Genomic DNA, 17,715 nt, shown 5'->3' with positions numbered 1-17,715 from the left:
TTGGACATTAGGAACACACTTCAGGCAAGGGGAATGTTCTGAGTAATGGTGACGAAAAAAGAAAGAATTGTGATATTTTATGACTTGGTGAGTCACCCAGCATGGGATATATGTATCAGGGAGTAGTGTAAAATTGTAAGGTAGTTTAGTATGGAGTTGGATCAATTTTATTGTTAGTTTTATTCCAGAGGCAATAGGGAGTGTTTAACGTTTTTTTTTTTGTAATGACGTGGAACTATAGGGTGGCAGGAAGGATAGCAGGGAAACCAGTGAGGAAAAGGTTTCAATAATTCAGGGTAAAGAAAAGGAGGACCTGCAAATAGGTTGGTGGCACTAGGGATGGAAAACCTTGCCAATGATCTAAGAGCTTTGCCTAGATTTTCCAGTGGTAGATTCTTCTCTTTCCAGAGGGGAACTGACAAAAGGAAATTCTACTAATAGGAAATGATAATGTTGACTTTAAAAGCAATTTTAGGTAAAAGCGATTGAATTGCAAACCCAGGATGTTTGGCTGAACAGTCCTTGATTTCAAAGATATTTTCCCCACTGATAAAATTCCCTAATCAGTCAGGGCTTTGTGGAAGAGAGCCTGGCGGAACTTACTGACACATCTGGTTCTGCAAACTCCCAAAGCTGAGGCTCAGAATTAGCAAATTAGGGCAGGGCACTTCTTTAGAAGAGAAGTTCCTATTTTCAAAGTTCTTCCAACCGAACTTTTAGATTAGAGAAGTGGAAGCGACTGGGAGCGGAGCGAGGACCCTTTTGGCCAGCGACAGCAGCGGTGTCACAATTTCTGTGGGGGGGCCTTTTCCTGGCGGAGCTGACCTGCAGTGCAACAGTGCAATACGCTGGGCAGGAGAATCTTAAGGACATATTCTCAGAAAAGGAACTAGTTATCTAGTCTTCACAAGCAAGCAAAAAAAAGGAAGTGCTTTGTCTTCAAGAAGTCAAGGGCCTGGAAGAAGAGCTCGGTGGCCAGAGTGTCCCAAGCCTTTCTGGTGCCTAATCTGCAACATTCACATTCCTGTCTTTGGTGGCGTCTTGGTGAGCAGTTAAAAATACTAGGGAGTGGAGAAATAACTTTCCCTTTTTTCCCCACCATCCTTCCGCAATGTGAAGAAACAAATAACTCGAAGCCCAATTTCCTCATTTGTCAGGCGTGGGGGAAAGACTTGACGTTAAGACACTTCCCATCGCTACCTGTCTTAATTTAAACACGCCACTGACCCCGTCCTGGAGCGCCACCCTCCAGCACACAAGGAACATGGAGGGCTCGGTTTAGGCCTAGTGCGCAGACTCCACGTTGGACCCGCTCCCCCTTCTCCAGCAGAGGGCGCAGGTACGAAGGCTCCGCCGGCCCCGCCCCGCACTGGCCCCGCCCCGGTCCGCCCCCGGGGTAGGGGCGGGGGAGACCGGCGCGGAAACTTGGCGGCCGCTTTTTTGGAGCTGTGGGCACGCGGGCGGCGCGGGCGCGGGTGGTGCAGGGGGCGTCGCTGCCCAGTCCGGCCGCTGTCGGCTGCTTCCCGGAGCTCGCCAGTCAGCTTGTGAGTTTCCGGCGCGCGCCCAGCGCACTCCGCCCGCCCGGGCTCGCTCTCGGGAGGGGCGCGCCCCGCGCTCCCCCGGCGCCGCCCACTCTCCTCCCAGCGGCCGCTCCTCCCTCCGCCCGGATAGCCGGCGGCGGCGGCGGCGGCCGGGAGAGGCCCCTCCTTCACGCCTTCCTTCTTTCGCTCGCTAGCAGCCGAGCGGAGCCGGCGGACCCGGCTGGGCCCCCAACCTCCCCGGCCATGGCCGGCAACGTGAAAAAGAGCTCTGGGGCCGGGGGCGGTGGCGGCTCCGGGGGCTCGGGCTCTGGAGGCCTGATCGGGCTCATGAAGGACGCCTTCCAGCCGCACCACCACCACCACCACCTCAGCCCCCACCCGCCGGGGACGGTGGACAAGAAGATGGTGGAGAAGTGCTGGAAGCTCATGGACAAGGTGAAAGGCCTGCGGAGGACCCGCGGGAGCAGGGTGGGCGTGGGCGGAGGGCCGCAGGGAGGGGAAGGAGCGGGCAGAGGAAGCGGGGGGAGGGGACGGGTCCTGCGAGGCTGCGGAGGCGAGGAGCTGGGGTGACCGGCCGAGGGGGCGGAGGCTGGGGGACATGGGGGTGGGGAAGAGACCGGGAAGGTGGGGGTCGGCGGTGGGGGAAGGGCTGCGGTTGGGAGTGGGGGAACGTTAAGGTGTCGTGTTTGGGGTAGCGAGACAAAGATGGGGTGGGGGCTGGGGTGAAGGTTAACTGGGAAGCCACCGGGGCGGAAGTATAATGGGGGGTGTGGGGTTTGGGGTCTGTGCAGGGTGTAGGGATGTGGGTCACGGAATCGGCCGGGGGAAACGGGGGAGGAGATGAGGAAGAGTGTTTAATTTACCGGCTAGGGCTCTTAGCTGGATGAGGAGTCGAGATCTGACTAGGAAATTACGTTTATGGGCTCTGATTGGAGAACCTGGGGTCAGGACAACTCCGCAGGCAAACTGTGCTCTGGGGGAGCATGTAGTTTTTTCTCATTTAGATGTAACACCAAGATAAAAGAAACAGCGATGTTTAAATGGGGCAAGGAAGGAACTTCCCTCCACATCAAGCGCTGGCTCAAGTTTTTTGTTATCCTCCGAAACGTTGGATGTGATCCATTGCTGGTGCTGAGATATGCACTGATTAAACCACAAGTTCTGGTTAGAACCATTATCTTCTGAAAGATGGATTGACTGAGCCTGCTAAGCAGCAGATGCTGACTTCTTTATAACTTCCTCCCTACACGCACCGCTTTTAGTTGGGTTCTTACTTTTAACGGGCCTGACTCCTTATTAAAGGACCTGACTTTAAGCTTGTTCGATGAGCTTCTTTGATTACCTCTTTTTTTTTAATAAGCAAGTTGGAAGAAAATAACTCCATATATTTATCCACTGAGTTTGTCATTTGGGAGAATTTTACTACTTTACAGTTGTGTCTGTATGTGAAATATAGTTGTTAGTCCCAAGTACTTAAAAGTGTTTAAGCAGTCTAACGATTTGGTAGAACTCAATAGAATGTTTCCTTGATATTTTTCATATCCGTTAATTAATAACTTATACCGGCAAAATTCATACTGCAGATGAAAAGTGACTAGAAGGATCTGGCGTGTTATAAGAGAATGGCGTTATTTCCTTCAGGGTAAAACTGGTTTTCTTTGGTTCCTCTCTGGGTCGTGTAGGTTCCTCTTCTGTAAAGTTCTTCATGGGCTGTTTTGGAATAGAAACCGCTAATAAAATGATTATGAAGCTCTTGGCAAATGTAAATGAGCTGTTTAAATGTTTAGTAAGTCCTGTGTGTGAATTAAAAGTCCTGTAGTGCATGCCAGTGGTTTCAGAGCCACTGTTTCAGGCCTGGTTTTTCTCATGTTAAGTAACTGGTATTGTAATTAATGACACAAGTGTTTGTGTTTGATTATATTGGTGGTGTGGTACTAATTTTATTATTAGAAATTATAATTATTACAGAAAGTGAGACTTGTAAAGGAAACTTTAAATGTGTTGACGCCTTTAAAAAATATCGAATGCGTTAAAAATCTGAAGTTTGTATGTTTGCAGTAAGGACTAAAATGGTTCCTCTGACATAGAAAAAATATTTACATTTCTAATTACTTTCTCATGTAACATATGTGGGTGCTGTGTATCAAAATTGTATTGATTAGTGACCTTTGCTTAAAAATAATAAGTTTTTTATCAAACTTTTGTGTTTCTGTAAAGGATCAATTATAGATAGTCCTGTTCCACAAGGTATTATGAATAAAATCCTCCTTAAGTCTTACTCCTTCATCTCTTTAAAGTATGTGTATTGAATTTTGACTTCTTCTGCAGAATGTTTAATTATTTGGGAGGAATAAAGAGGTCTCAAAGTTTTCAGTGAAAATGCTTTTCAGGTTTTGATAGTTTCAAAGAAAGTAGGCTTCTGGCTTTTCCATTCTAGTGTAGGGAGAGGGATATTTTATTTTTGTATTGCTTGCCTCAGAAGACGATTTTAGTACCATCTGTGCCCTATATCACAAATTTCTTGTTGTACTGAAAACTTCATACTTTCTGATATGTTAGTCCAATAGGTTCATATTGCTTTCCAGATTTTCAGCATACTTCTGTAGTGTTGTTAGATTGCACCATCTCTTTTACCCTTGATGTTTTGTGCATAGGGTGTTCTCTTTTTTCACTTTATTTTTATTGTGAAAAGTTTTCAATGTGTCACTACACCTTCTTGACCTCATGTGGTATAAGTGGTAAAGAACAAATGAACAGATGTCCAGCACATGTACCGAATTTAGTTCTAAGTCGCCATCTCATATAAGTTTATTGTAATAACCTGGGGTGGCAAAAAACCCATAGGCTGACCAAGTCAAACTTTGGTTTGGTAACAAGCATTTTTCCAACAATGAGTTTAAGTTCCTTATTGGATTAGTAAATCAGTAAACTGGGCCTGTGTTAACCAGAACCTATGACTTACGCCAGCTTCTCCATGGGCACACATCCAGTGTTGGGGGCAGGGCGGAGACTAACAGTTTCAGGTGCTAACTCAATTGTTAAGAGTAGGCTGGAATAACATACATCTAGTTTCAACGACAAGGATAAGACATTTATATATATGTCAAAATATATATTAGGTACAATAAGAAATTAATAATAAGAAAAGAACAATTATAACAATGTACTATAATAAAAGTTATGTGACTGTGGTCTCATTTTCTCTCTCACGATATCTTCTTGTACTGCAGGTAATTGAAACTGCAGGTAAGGGAAGACTACTGTATTTTACAGTTTGCTGGCCACACACTCAGTCCCATATTCTTTGTTTTTGTTGCAACTCTTTAAAAATGTGAAAGCTATTCTTAGCTTGCAGATGTATTAAAAAACAAAAAAGGATGCAGGCCATAGTATGCCCACTCCTGAAGTAGAGCATCTATGTTAGGTTTGAGCTATGTTTTTTAATTAGCTTACATCACTGAAAGATTAAGGTGTTGATTCTCTCCTCTCCTCCCCTCCCCTCCCCTCCCCTCTTCTCCCCTCCCCTCTTCTCCCCTCCCCTCCCCTCTTCTCCCCTCCCCTCCCCTCTCCTCCCCTCTCTTGTCCTTGCAAGATAGGGTCTTGCTTTGTTGCCTGGGGCTAGAGTGCAGTGGCTTGGTCATAGCTCACTGCAACCTCAAAACTCCTGGGCTTGGTCCAGGCTCTGTGGCTCACACCTCTAATCCTAGCACTCTGGGAGGCCAAGGCAGGAGGCTAGCTTGAGCTCAGGAGTTTGAGACCAGCCTGAGCAAGAGTGAGACCCCATCTCTATAAAAACAAAAAGAACTCCTGGGTTTAAGCAATCCTTCCACCTCAGGTGTGTACCACCACGCCTGGATAATTTTTTAAAACTTTTTTTTGGCTGTGGTGGTGGTTCACACCTGTAATCCTAGCACTCAGGGAGACCAAGTTGGGAGGATTGCTTGAGCTCAGGAGTTTGAGAACAGCCAGAGCATCTTGCTAAAAATAGAAAAAATTAGCCGGGCGTGGCGGCTCGGGCCAGTAGTCCCAGCTACTGTAGTGGCCAAGGCTGGAGGATTGCTTGAGCCCAGGAGTCTGAGGTTACTCTGAGCTAGGCTGACGCCATGGCATTCTAGCCAGGGCAACAGAGCAAGACTCTTCTCTCAAACAAACAAACAAACAAAAAAACAACTTCCCCCCCCCCCCAGACAGTCTTGCTCTATCGTTGGGGTTAAAGGCCAGAGAGCTGTGGCTTCAGCCTAGCTCACAGCAACCTCAAACTCCTGGGCTCAAGTGAGCCTCCCACCTCTGCCTCCCAGAGTGCTAGGATTACAGTCATGAGCCACTGTGCCCGGCCCGACTAATTTGAAAAATTTTTTAGAGATGGGGTCTTGCTATTCTGTTGCCCAGGCTGGGATGATTTTTTAATGAGATATAATTTGTTAGAAAAAATGCTTCCATTTAAGGCATAAGTTTTAAAAAGTATTTTCATTTTGAGTGCTTAATGTATTTTCATTTTTTGAACTTTATATATATATATATATATATTTTGGGGGGTACGGGACAGGGTCTGGGTCTGTTGCCTGGGCTATAGTGCAGTGGTGTCATCATAGCTCACTGCAGCCTCTAACTCCTGGGCTCAAGTGGTCCTCCCACCTTGGCTTCCCAAATTGCTGGGATTATAGGCATGAGCCACTGTGTCCAGACAAAAAAATAGTTTTAAAAGGTTATTTCCTTCCTTCTACCTATCTTCTGCTTGTCCTACTTGCCCTGCTTACTGTGGGGGTGGGCAGAACATTTTGGGTAACTTCCTATGTTTTGGAAGTAAGGTGCGCTTAGAATTTCTAAATCAGCATACAGCATTTCATCGGGCTTCTTCCTCTCTCCCTCCTTACCTTTCTTCCTTCCTATGTTTGCATGCTCACCAAGTACCAAGCGTAGTGCCAGGTGTAAGTTCTTATCTATAGGAGGTTATGTTCTAAGTGATATAAATGATAAGTAACTACAGAATTATGTCCAGAGTGATGTGGGATCTAAGTTTAAACCTCGGCTGAGCAGGGTGGCTCATGCCTGTAATCCTAGCACTCTGGGCAGCCGAGGCAGGAGAATTGTTTGAGGTCAGGAGTTTGAGAACAGCCTAAGCAAGATTGAGACCATTGCTATTAAAAATAGAAACATAGCCAGTGCGTGGCATGGACCTGTAGTCCCAGCTACTTGGGAGGCCGAGGCAGGAGGATCACGTGAGCCTAGGAGTTTGAGGTTGTAGTGAGCTATGATGACACCACTGCACTCTACCCGAGGTGACAGAATGAAACTCAGTCTCAAAAAAATAAAAAAAGAAGGGCCGGGCGCGGTGGCTCACGCCTGTAATCCTAGCACTCTGGGAGGCCAAGGTGGGTGGATCGCTCAAGGTCAGGAGTTCGAGACCAGCCTGAGCAAGAGCAAGACCCCGTCTCTACTAAAAATAGAAATAAATTATCTGGCCAACTAAAATATATATATAGAAAAAATTAGCCGGACATGGTGGCGCATGCCTGTAGTCCCAGCTACTCGGGAGGCTGAGGCAGGAGGATTGCTTGAGCCCAGGAGTTTGAGGTTGCTGTGAGCTAGGCTGACGTCACGGCACTCACTCTAGCCAGGGCAACAAAGCGACACTCTATCTCAAAAAAAAAAAAAAAAGAAGAAGAAGTTTAAACCTCTTCTGTGTGTGAAATATGTATACATGTTTTTTATATGTTTATCATCTCAAGATTATGAACTCCTTGAGGGTAGTAACTATGACCTACTTGTGTCCCATAGTTTCCTGTCATGGGGCCTTTCACCATAGTAGGTACTTTTTAAGTATTGTTAATTTAAATTGCTTTTGTGCCTCAGAGAAATATTAATAACTGAATGGAAAAGGTATTGTGATAGGAATCTATTTTAATCACATTAAACATTTATTTCTTGGAGTAGCCTTTTATTGGTGTCATTCCTGTTTTATAGTTGAGGACACTTAGGCTCATAGGTTAAGTAACTTAGTTAATAGTAGAGCCTGACTTGGAATCCAAGATTACCCACCTCTGAAGGCTGTTCTTTCATATACACTACCTTCTCAGGTATACAACAAAGTCTCAATCACAAAAGAAAAGCCGTTTATTTATTTAGAAGGTGACCTATGCAGGTACACAGCAGCAAACGCTTGCCCATTCATTCAAGCGAAGTAGATGTTCTCTTGAATGATACTGATAGTTAACTAGTACCATTCATTGAAATATCTGTTACCCACTTTTAAGTTAAGGGTCAGTGTTTCTTCAGATTATGTGTACTTTGCATGGTGATCATAGAGGCTTATATACATTGTTTTCCAATTATACTTCATTCATGTCATTTGTGGTGGCATTTACCACTTTTTAATTTTAGTTTATTGACACATCTGTCTCTTCCCCCGCTAGAGCTTCTCAGGACCAAGGCTTTGTGTTAACATAGTCCCTTATTTTCTGTCTGATTAATTGGGGGAATCTGGTAAGGAATCTTTTTTCTTTTTATTGAGTGATAAAGTAACATTTACTACAAGTGCATTTATCTTACAAAGGTACATATTGTAAAACATGATTGTGTTGTTTTTATGCCTATAAAGAACTCACCCAAAGGATATAAAATTCCTCATAATTCCGTATTGTAAAACATGGTTTAATTGAATATTTCGTGTGATTAGTGATAGAAATTTTGAAAGGTATGTAGAATAAAAGTAGAATTGGTTTGGGGAAGAAGATAATCTGCTCTGTTCATTTTGTGACTTTGGTTGAAGTTTTTGGTGACTCTTGCTATAAGAAAACCTGTTTTTAATATGTTGTTAGCCAGCAATATACATATAACAAACCTGATAAACCTGGTTCAGTTGGTCCCCAAGTCTTCCCCTTCATCGGAGTTCACCTTGTATTCAAACATACGATAACGTTTATACTCTGGAAAATCATTTCCCTGATGATTAACCCAGACCATTAAAAGAAAAATAGATTAAGTAGTAGTTTGAAAAGTGAGCCTAAATTTTAATCACATTTTCCAGTGAAATTCTTAATTCCGATCTACATTAGGTTTGTTAGAAGGGGGGATTATAACAAGCAAGTCATTGTGAAATGTTTTCGTGATTAGCACATTTTGTGCTGGAAGGAAATAGGTGGGAGTAGTCAACCAGGAGCATTGGAAGCCGGCCTCAGCTCTGTCCCCACAATGTTCCTTCCTGCAGCAGCTTCCACAAAGAAGGGGAAAGGGTGCTAATGATGGCGTTGGCCATGCACATCCACTGAGGATGGAAACAATGGGGAGATACGATGCCACTACCTTAGATACGCCATGTTTCTCTGAGAAGAAATCAGCAATGACTCTGGGTCCTCTCTGCAGGTTTTGGAATGGATGGTGAGTCATGCTTAGCAGACTCCACTGCCTGGGCACCTTCTCACAACCACCACTGACTGCTTGCTGCCTTCTCCCTGGTTTGAATCTGTCATGGGGCCAAGTCATTGGTGCTTCATTGGGTGGGATAGGATCCTAATTCCTGCCGCCTCCTTTCTTGGACCTGTTTTAAATAGCAGTACATAGCTGTAGCACTCTTTGAGAAAAACAGAAACATAATTTTCAAATCATAGAATATTTAGAACAAAATGTAAAAGTCCGATTTTGTCCCAAAGTGACTACCCTCCCCAGAAGTAGCCATTATGTGTAGTTTGGGGTCCATTCCCCCAGGGCTTAAGCCTTTTCCTAAGTGGGTCTGGAAAGGTAGATGGATAGCATTGCCCCTGGAATAAATTGTTGATTTCAGCAAGTAGTTGACTTTTCAGCATTATACACTAAGACTGGTAACTAAGAACTAATAATTGCTTATATTATAGAACAGTTTACAATTTTACATTTGCAAATACATCAAAAATCTCAAAATAATGTGTCTTAAGAGAATGAAACTGAGATTCAGAGAGATTAAGTCACCCAGCTCATACTTATTTTTTTTTTCCTGAATGTCCCCAGAGTAAAGACATACTTTTGTTTCTCATGTGGATCTTGATGTGGTGTTCAGACTGTGTCAAGTGATTTCTTTTAAACCAGTGCTTCTCAGACATGAACATGAATTCAGATTATCTGGGCCTCATGTTAAAATGTAGACTTTGAGTAGGTTTGGGGAGGGTCTGAGATTTTGTGTTCTAACGAGCTCCCAGGAGGCTTGAATCCAGCAGGCCCAGGGACCAGACTTGCTGTAGCAAGGCTCTGTACCAACGTTGCTTTTATGTTAGATAGGCGTGGCAGATTTTTTTAAAGAAATGGCAGTAGAGTATCTTATTTATGTTTAAAATTTTAATTATTATGTTCTTAAGTTATGAAAGTAATACATACTTAAAAGTATACATTTTTAAGCAGCCGTGGGATATTTTAACAAAAAATTTTTTCTTTTGAAACATTTTTGGAATATTTTCTTTTGTAAAAATTTGCCAAATTATGAAGATTTTCCATGTTAATACTGTATGTGGGTCTCCCTGAAAATTTTTTGAAAGGACCATGTAAAATTTTATGATATGGATACATACAGTATATATTTAATAAATTCGTATTAATAATCTAGGTTATTTCCTGAGTTTTAATGTAAGAAACGATGCTGTAATACTATCCATCATGTAGTTTCCAAATATTTCTTTAGAATAAACTCCTAGAAATGAAATTGCTGTGTTAAAGGAATCATACATTAAAGTTTTAAAAAGTATATGTGGCCACATTGCCTTCCAAAAAATATGCTTCTACCAACAATCCTTGTCTGGTTTGTTTATTTTTAGAGACAGCATCTCGCTCTGTTGCCCAGTGGCACAATCATAGCTCACTGTAACGTCAAATTCCTGGGCTCCAAGTGATCCTCCTGCCTCAGCTTCCTAAAGTGCAGGATTACAGGTGCAAGCCACTTAGTTTGTTGATTTAAATATAGTAGCTGACTAGTTACATTAGGTGAAAATTATGTTAGCGCTTTTCCACAATCATACTTTCATTGCGCACAAACTGCGTACTGGTTGCTGGGGAGTTAAAGATGACCCAGCACTCACATTTACAATCTGTGTGATATAACTGAAGATGTACAAAAGGCTGTGGAAACCCTCTGTGAGGATCATGAGACAAACTATTACTTTACCCCTGAGGAGACAAAGAGATTGGGAATGGGGAGGGATTTTAAGCAGGCTTCACTGCAATATCTTAATTGTGTCTTAATTAGCATATGGCATCCAAAAGTGATACTAAAGTTGTGTACAGTAGTCCTTCCTTATCTGAGGTTTTGCTTTCTACAGTTTCATTTACCTGTGGTCCAATAATATTAAATGGAAAATTCAGAAGTTTTTTTTAAGTAGTTTTAAAATAAATTTTTATTTTTGTAGAGACAGGGTCTTGCTGTGTTGCCTAGGCTGGTCTCAAACTTCTTCTAGGCTCGAGATCCTCCTGCCTCAGGCTTCCCAAGTGCTGAGATTACAGTCATGAGCCATTGTGCCCAGCCGTAATTCAGAAGTTTAAGTTTTGAGTAGCATGGTGAAGTCTCCTGCTGTTCCACTTTGCCCCGCCTCATCCTGCTTGAGAATCATCTCCTGCTTGAGAATCATCCATCACTGAGGGTGTGTATATACTTGTGCAGTCTGGGTCTGCACTGTGGGTACAGTAGTGTATCTACGCTGTCTTCCCACCTGTTAGTTGCTTAGTAGCTGTAGCAGTTATCAGATTGAGTGTCATGGGTATTGCAGTGCTTGTGTTCAAATAACCCTTACGTTACTTCATAATGGTCCCAAAGCGCAAGAGTAGTGATGGTAGGAATTCAGATATGCCAAAGAGAAGCCAAAAACTGCTTGCTTTAAGTGAAAAGGTGAAAATTCTCAATAAGGAAAGAAAAAAATTATATGCTGAGGCTGCTAAGATCTAAAGTCAGAACGAATCATCTATCTGTGAAATTGTGAAGAAGGAAAAAGAAATTTGTGCTAGTTTTTTTTTTTTTTTTTTGCTGTCACCTCATGGCTACAGTGCATGATAAGTCCATGGAAGACATGAACGGAAGATTTGCCATTGATGCAGTTGGGTTCGCTGCCATCCTCGGTTTCAGGCATCCACTGGGGGGTCTTGGAATAAATATATCACCCTCTGATAAAGCGGGAACCACTATAATCTCTAATTCATGCTAAATATTTGGTTTGAAGTTGCACTGATAACTCTAGATAAGGATTTATTTTTGTCTTTAAAAAAAAACAGAATCCATGTATAAAAACCGCGTGGTTCAGCTGTCAAAACATGTCATTTATTTAATCTTTTGCATTGTATTGAACGTATTTTTTTCTGCAATTGGTGTGACAAATGAAAGTAATGAGATTGGTAATGAGTTATAAAGTAGCATGGTGTTTTTAATAAATGCTATTGTGTGGCATTTCAGAAGTATTATGTAGTAATTATAATTCAGGAACCTAAATGGAATTTTGATAAATCAATAATGGAGAATAGTACTTAGAAGTAAAGCCTTTTTTCTTGAAGCTGTTATCTAATGATGATACATTTTTTTCTATAATCAGTTGACTATGATTTTTTAAAAAGAAATATAGGTTTTTGATTTGTCTTTGAAAAACAATCATGAGTTGTTCTAGTTTAAACAAGTGTCACTATGTTTATAGTTGTTATACTGTTAAATATTTCAAGTTTCTGATATGGAGTTTCTAAAATTTGAAGCTTTCAGAGACTTTAGAAATAAATTGATCTAACTGTTTTATTTATAGAGGCAGAGATTGATTCCCAGAGAGGTGAATATGTCCGAGGTCATAAAGCCAGTAATTGTCAGTCAACAGACTAGACCCCAGGTCTCTGGACTTCTACTCTTGTGTCCTTTCCACTGTACCTCCTGTTCGCTTGAGCAATATTGATTCTTTATGAACTGTAATAACATTTTACATGATGTTTTATGTATAGCTCCACACATTGAATATTGTTTTTGGAGCATAACACTTGATTCGTTTTTAAACATATGGAAAACTTTGAAATGAAAAAAATGTTTCCATGGTAAGTTGGAGTCTTTAGAGATAAAAAATACTTAAGTCATTCATAGTCCTGCATGCTTATAGCTTTTTGCCTATTTAAAATTCTTTTGCATTAGAAAAGACCATATTCAGAATATCATTAGGCTTAGGCATTGTTCTCTATAACTTTTTTTTTTTTTTTTTTGTTGAGACAGAGTCTCACTTTGTTGCCCAGGCTAGAGTGAGTGCCGTGGCGTCAGCTTAGCTCACAGCAACCTCAGACTCCTCGGCTTAAGCGATCCTACTGCCTCAGCCTCCCGAGTAGCTGGGACTACAGGCATGCGCCACTATGCCCGGCTAATTTTTTCTATATAGATTTTTAGTTGTCCATATAATGTCTTTCTATTTTTAGTAGAGACGGGGTCTTGCTCAGGCCGGTCTTGAACTCCTGACCTTGAGCAATCCACCTGCCTCGGCCTCCCAGAGTGCTAGGATTACAGGCGTGAGCCACTGCGCCCGGCCTATAACTTTTTGTTTTTTAAAAATCTAGCAATTTTCAAGCATGGTTTTATTCTTCTTTATTGTAATCATAATGCTTTCCAAATTTTTTCTATTGACCATTGACCCTTGGCAGAAATAAAGGGAGGAGCTAGCCCAGTGAGAAAGCTATTATGAATGGAGTACGTGGCAGCTGTACAAGGATACAGTTGGTTTCCCAGAGCTAAGCATGTTTCTTTTTAATATTGTTCTGAGTGATGCTGTAAATGTACAGGCAGCAGTAAACAAAAGGCAGCCATTTTTGCTACTGCAGGACTTGGAAAGCAAAATAAAATTGGCCAAATGGAGGACAGACTAAACAGGAAAATATTTTATCTTTCAGAAATTTTTCAGTGAATATTTTTTAAGCTTGGGGTGCCTATTTGTGCTTTGGAGGTTAACCGTGACTGCCAATTTAAAATTTACTAAGTAATAAAGGCAGGTTTTGGATTTTGATGTTTATTAACTATTGACTTGAATTATTTACATACAGCAGCCTTTTGGAATTTTTTTTTAAGAGGCTGTAAACATTTAGGGTAATTTTTTTCTTTCTGAAGGACATTAATATAAAGAGTACGCCTACCTTTTATATTTTCTTTATGGTCTGTGTTAGTGTTCTACAGGTAAAGACTTAAGAGTTGTTAGTACAGCATTGAGTTCCCTGGTCAGAGTGATTAATTTCAAAAAGATCTTGAGAGAAGCAAGCATTTAATCTACAGATGACCTTTCTAAGGTCACATTCTAAGGAAGGACAAATAACATTTGTGGAAGGCATGTGGTACTAGTTCGAAATGCTGATTAAGTGTTTTCAGCATTTTGTGGTATGTTGTGAGACCTGATATATTTTTCAGTTGATTGTCATGAACAACATTCATTGATTGCATGTTAGGGGTTGAGCATTGTATGTAAGACCAGAGCAATTTTAGTTTGTTGTTGTTCTTGAAGGGAAGTGCAGTTGACCCTAGAACAATGTAGGGGTAGGGGCATCTACCCTCCAGTTGAAAATCGAGTATAACTTTTGACTCCCCAAAAGCTTAACTACTAATAATCTGTTGAGCAGAAGTCTTACTGATAACATAAACAGCTGGTTAACACATACTTTGTATGTTTTATGTATTGTATTCTTACAATAAAGTAAGTTAGAGAAAAGAAAATGTTGTTAAGAAAATTATAAGGAGGAAAAAATATATTTACTATTCATTAAGTGGAAGTGGATCATCATAAAGACCTTTAGCCTCATCGTTGTCACGAGTAGTTTGGGGAGTAGGAGGAAGGGGAGGCTGGTCTTGCTGTCTCAGGGGTGGCAGAGGTGGAGGAGGTGGAAGGGAAGGCAGGAGAGGCAGGCACACTCCGTGTAACTTTTATGTTAAAAATCTGTGTATACGTAGACCTGCATAGTTGAAACCCATGTTGCTCAACGGTCAGCTGTATTTTTTCCAGAGATATTAGGCAAGTACTGCATTTTAACCTCAGTTCTGTGATCTTGATGCATTTGCCTTTAAGTTGGTGGTGGTGGGTTGGTGTGTATAGCCCTGGATATAAATGTAAATATTTTTACATGTGTTGTCCTGGCTGGAGTGCAGTGGCTATTTACAGGCACAGTCGTAGTACATTGCAGCTTCAGACTTGAGGGCTTAAGTGATCCTTCTGCCTCAGCCTCCCAAGTAGCTGGTACTACAGGTGGTGTACCATGCCTGGCTTGTCCCTCTCTTTTGATGGTGTCTCTGTTTCAGGAAGGAGATGCCCCTTCTCTTTTAATGGTATTAGGTGTGGTCCCACCTAGATCCCATTTCCCACTATCTTGCCAGAAACCTCTCAGTTTGTCGTTTATCTCTTTTTTTCTTTTGGTTCTTTCTCAATATAGAACATGTTCAGTTTACTCTGAACATAAAAATCTTCAGTAATGTATCTTTTGTAGTCTTTGCTGGATCTTAGTCTCCCCTGTGTCCCTCCATGGACTAACCTAGGAACTTACCATTTTTAATATTTTTATTGTAAAATGTATTCTGAATTATAAACACCTGACTTACAAATGAGGTTTTAGAATATATCACTTAAAAACTGGGAACTGTCTGTATTTGTTTTAGTAATATGAGTTGTTAACTCTGTTGTACTTAGAATATAATTGTCTTCTGAGGTGGAGTCATTTTTTTGGACCACATTCTCTTTTGGCTTGAACACTTGATAGGATGAACGGCTTCCTAAAATACTGTTAAAATATTCATGCGTCACATATTTCTGTTGGTTCAGCTTGTTTTTTATTGTTAGGCTTATATAGGGCTATTTCTCAAGAGTTTCAGAAATGGTACAGGCTGGGCACAGTGGCTTATGCCTGAAATCCTGGCACTCTGGGAGGCAGAGGTGGGAGGATCACTTGAGACAGGAGTTCAAGACCAGCGTGAACAAGAGGGAGACCCCCGTTGGTAGAAAACATAGAAAAATTAGACAGGTGTGGTGGCACATGCCTATGGTCCCAGTTACTCGGGAGGCTGAGGTGGGGAGAATTGCTTGAGCCCTGGAGTTGGAGGTAATAGTGAGCTGTGATAACAACAATACATTCCACACTCCAGCCTAGGCAACAGAGCAAGACCGTCAATTAAAAAAAAAAAAAATATACAGAGAATGAAATATCTAGTTTTTAAATTTTCATGTTGCCTTATTTGAAGAGTCTGTGATTAATTGTTGAATGGGAATTTTGTATTTCTTTTTTTTTTTTTTTTTTTTGAGACAGAGTCTCACTCTGTTGCCCAGGCTAGAGTGAGTGCCGTGGCGTCAGCCTAGCTCACAGCAACCTCAAACTCCTGAGCTCAAGTGATCCTCCTGTCTCAGCCTCCCGAGTAGCTGGGACTACAGGCATGCACCACCATGCCCGGCTAATTTTTTCTATATATATTTTTTAGCTGTCCATATAATTTCTTTCTATTTTTAGTAGAGATGGGGTCTCGCTCTTGCTCAGGCTGGTCTCGAACTCCTGAGCTCAAACGATCCGCCCACCTCGGCCTCCCAGAGTGCTAGGATTACAGGCGTGAGCCACCGCGCCCGGCCTGTATTTCTGAATGGACCTAATGATTCCACTTCTGGGAGAATTTACCCTAAGAAAATAATTTGGTGTGTGTAGAAGAATGAAATGCCCAAGTATGTTCATCATAGTGATACTTGTCATAGTAGAGGTGGAGGGGATGGTTAAGATATGGTATACTCATAGAATGGAATCATTTAGACATAATGAGCTCTTGGTGACCCAAGAAAATAGGTATTTTTATTTTTTTTTATTTTTTTTTTTTTTGTTGAGACAGAGTCTCACTTTGTTGCCCAGGCTAGAGTGAGTGCCGTGGCGTCAGCTTAGCTCACAGCAACCTCAAACTCCTGGGCTTAAGCGATCCTACTGCCTCAGCCTCCCGAGTAGCTGGGACTACAGGCATGCGCCACTATGCCCGGCTAATTTTTTCTATATAGATTTTTAGGTGTCCATATAATGTCTTTCTATTTTTAGTAGAGACGGGGTCTCGCTCAGGCTGGTCTCGAACTCCTGACCTTGAGCAATCCACCCGCCTCGGCCTCCCAGAGTGCTAGGGTATTTTTATTTTTATTTTTATTTATTTATTTATTTTGAGACAGGGTCTCGTTCTGTTGCCTGGGCTAGAGTACGGTGGTGTCAGCCAAGCTCACAGCAATGCCAAACTCCTGTGCTCAAGTGATCCTCCTGCCTCAGCCTCCTGAGTAGCTGGGGCTATAGACGTGTGCCACCATGCACAGCTAATTTTTCTGATTTTAGCAGAGTTGGGGGTCTCGCTCTTGCTCAGGCTGGTCTCGAACTCCTGAGCTCAAGTGATCCTCCCGCATCGGCCTCCCAGAGTACTGGGATTATAGGTATGAGCCACTGTGCTCAGCCCAAAATAGGTATTTTTAAACGTGAAATAAAGAGAAGAATGCAGGACTTTTGCTTCCTTCGGTGTTAAACTAGGTTGTTTTGAACCAGTTATACTGCTGACAACTAGAAAAGCTAGATGACATAGACGAATTATCAAGGCAGTGAGAAAATATGAGGCCAAGTTCTAGAAGATGAGGAAAGCTGTGAGGGCTGAGTTTGATGTTTGAGGCTGTCTTGCCTCTTGAGGTCATTGTTGATTCTGGAAGTGATAGCTGAATAGTGAGGCTGAATAGACTTTTCAAAATACTTACATTCAGCGGGACAAAACATTAGAATTAGGGCCTGCCATGATGGAGGGCCCTGGAAAATACCCTAGTATTTTTTTTTTTTCTTTTTCTTTTTCTTTTTTTTTTTTTTTGAGACAGAGTCTCACGCTGTTGCCTGGGCTAAAGTGCTGTGGTGTCAGCCTAGCTCACAGCAACCTCAAACTCCTGGGCTCAAGCGATCCTTCTACCTCAGCCTCCCGAGTAGCTGGGACTGCAGGCATGAGCCACCATGCTTGGCTAATTTTTATATATATAATATATATTTTTAGCTGTCCAAATCATTTCTTTCTATTCTTAGTAGAGACGAGGTCTCGCTTTTGCTCAGTCTGGTCTCGAACTCCTGACCTCGAGTGATCCTCCCGCCTCGGCCTCCCAGAGTGCTAGGATTACAGGTGTGAGCCACGGTGCCCGGCCAATACCCTAGGATTTTGAGTTGGGTCCCTGAGAACCTAAATCATAGGAAT

The 17,715-nt window shown here is 42.0% G+C and overlaps 1 protein-coding gene across 1 annotated transcript in view; it reads left to right on the top strand.

Annotated features, from left to right (window-relative positions):
- The first annotated feature begins 1,784 nt into the window (after positions 1-1,784).
- The window catches only part of CBL (Cbl proto-oncogene), a 75,404-nt gene continuing 59,473 nt past the window's right edge, over positions 1,785-17,715 (top strand). The window contains exon 1 of the mRNA XM_069468824.1: positions 1,785-1,976. Coding sequence (XP_069324925.1) covers positions 1,785-1,976 — 192 coding nt within the window. The remainder of the gene's footprint in view (positions 1,977-17,715) is intronic.

This window comes from Eulemur rufifrons, chromosome 6 (assembly GCF_041146395.1).
Source record: "Eulemur rufifrons isolate Redbay chromosome 6, OSU_ERuf_1, whole genome shotgun sequence".
Taxonomy (NCBI): domain Eukaryota; kingdom Metazoa; phylum Chordata; class Mammalia; order Primates; family Lemuridae; genus Eulemur; species Eulemur rufifrons.
This window is presented reverse-complemented; position numbering and strand designations above follow the sequence as displayed.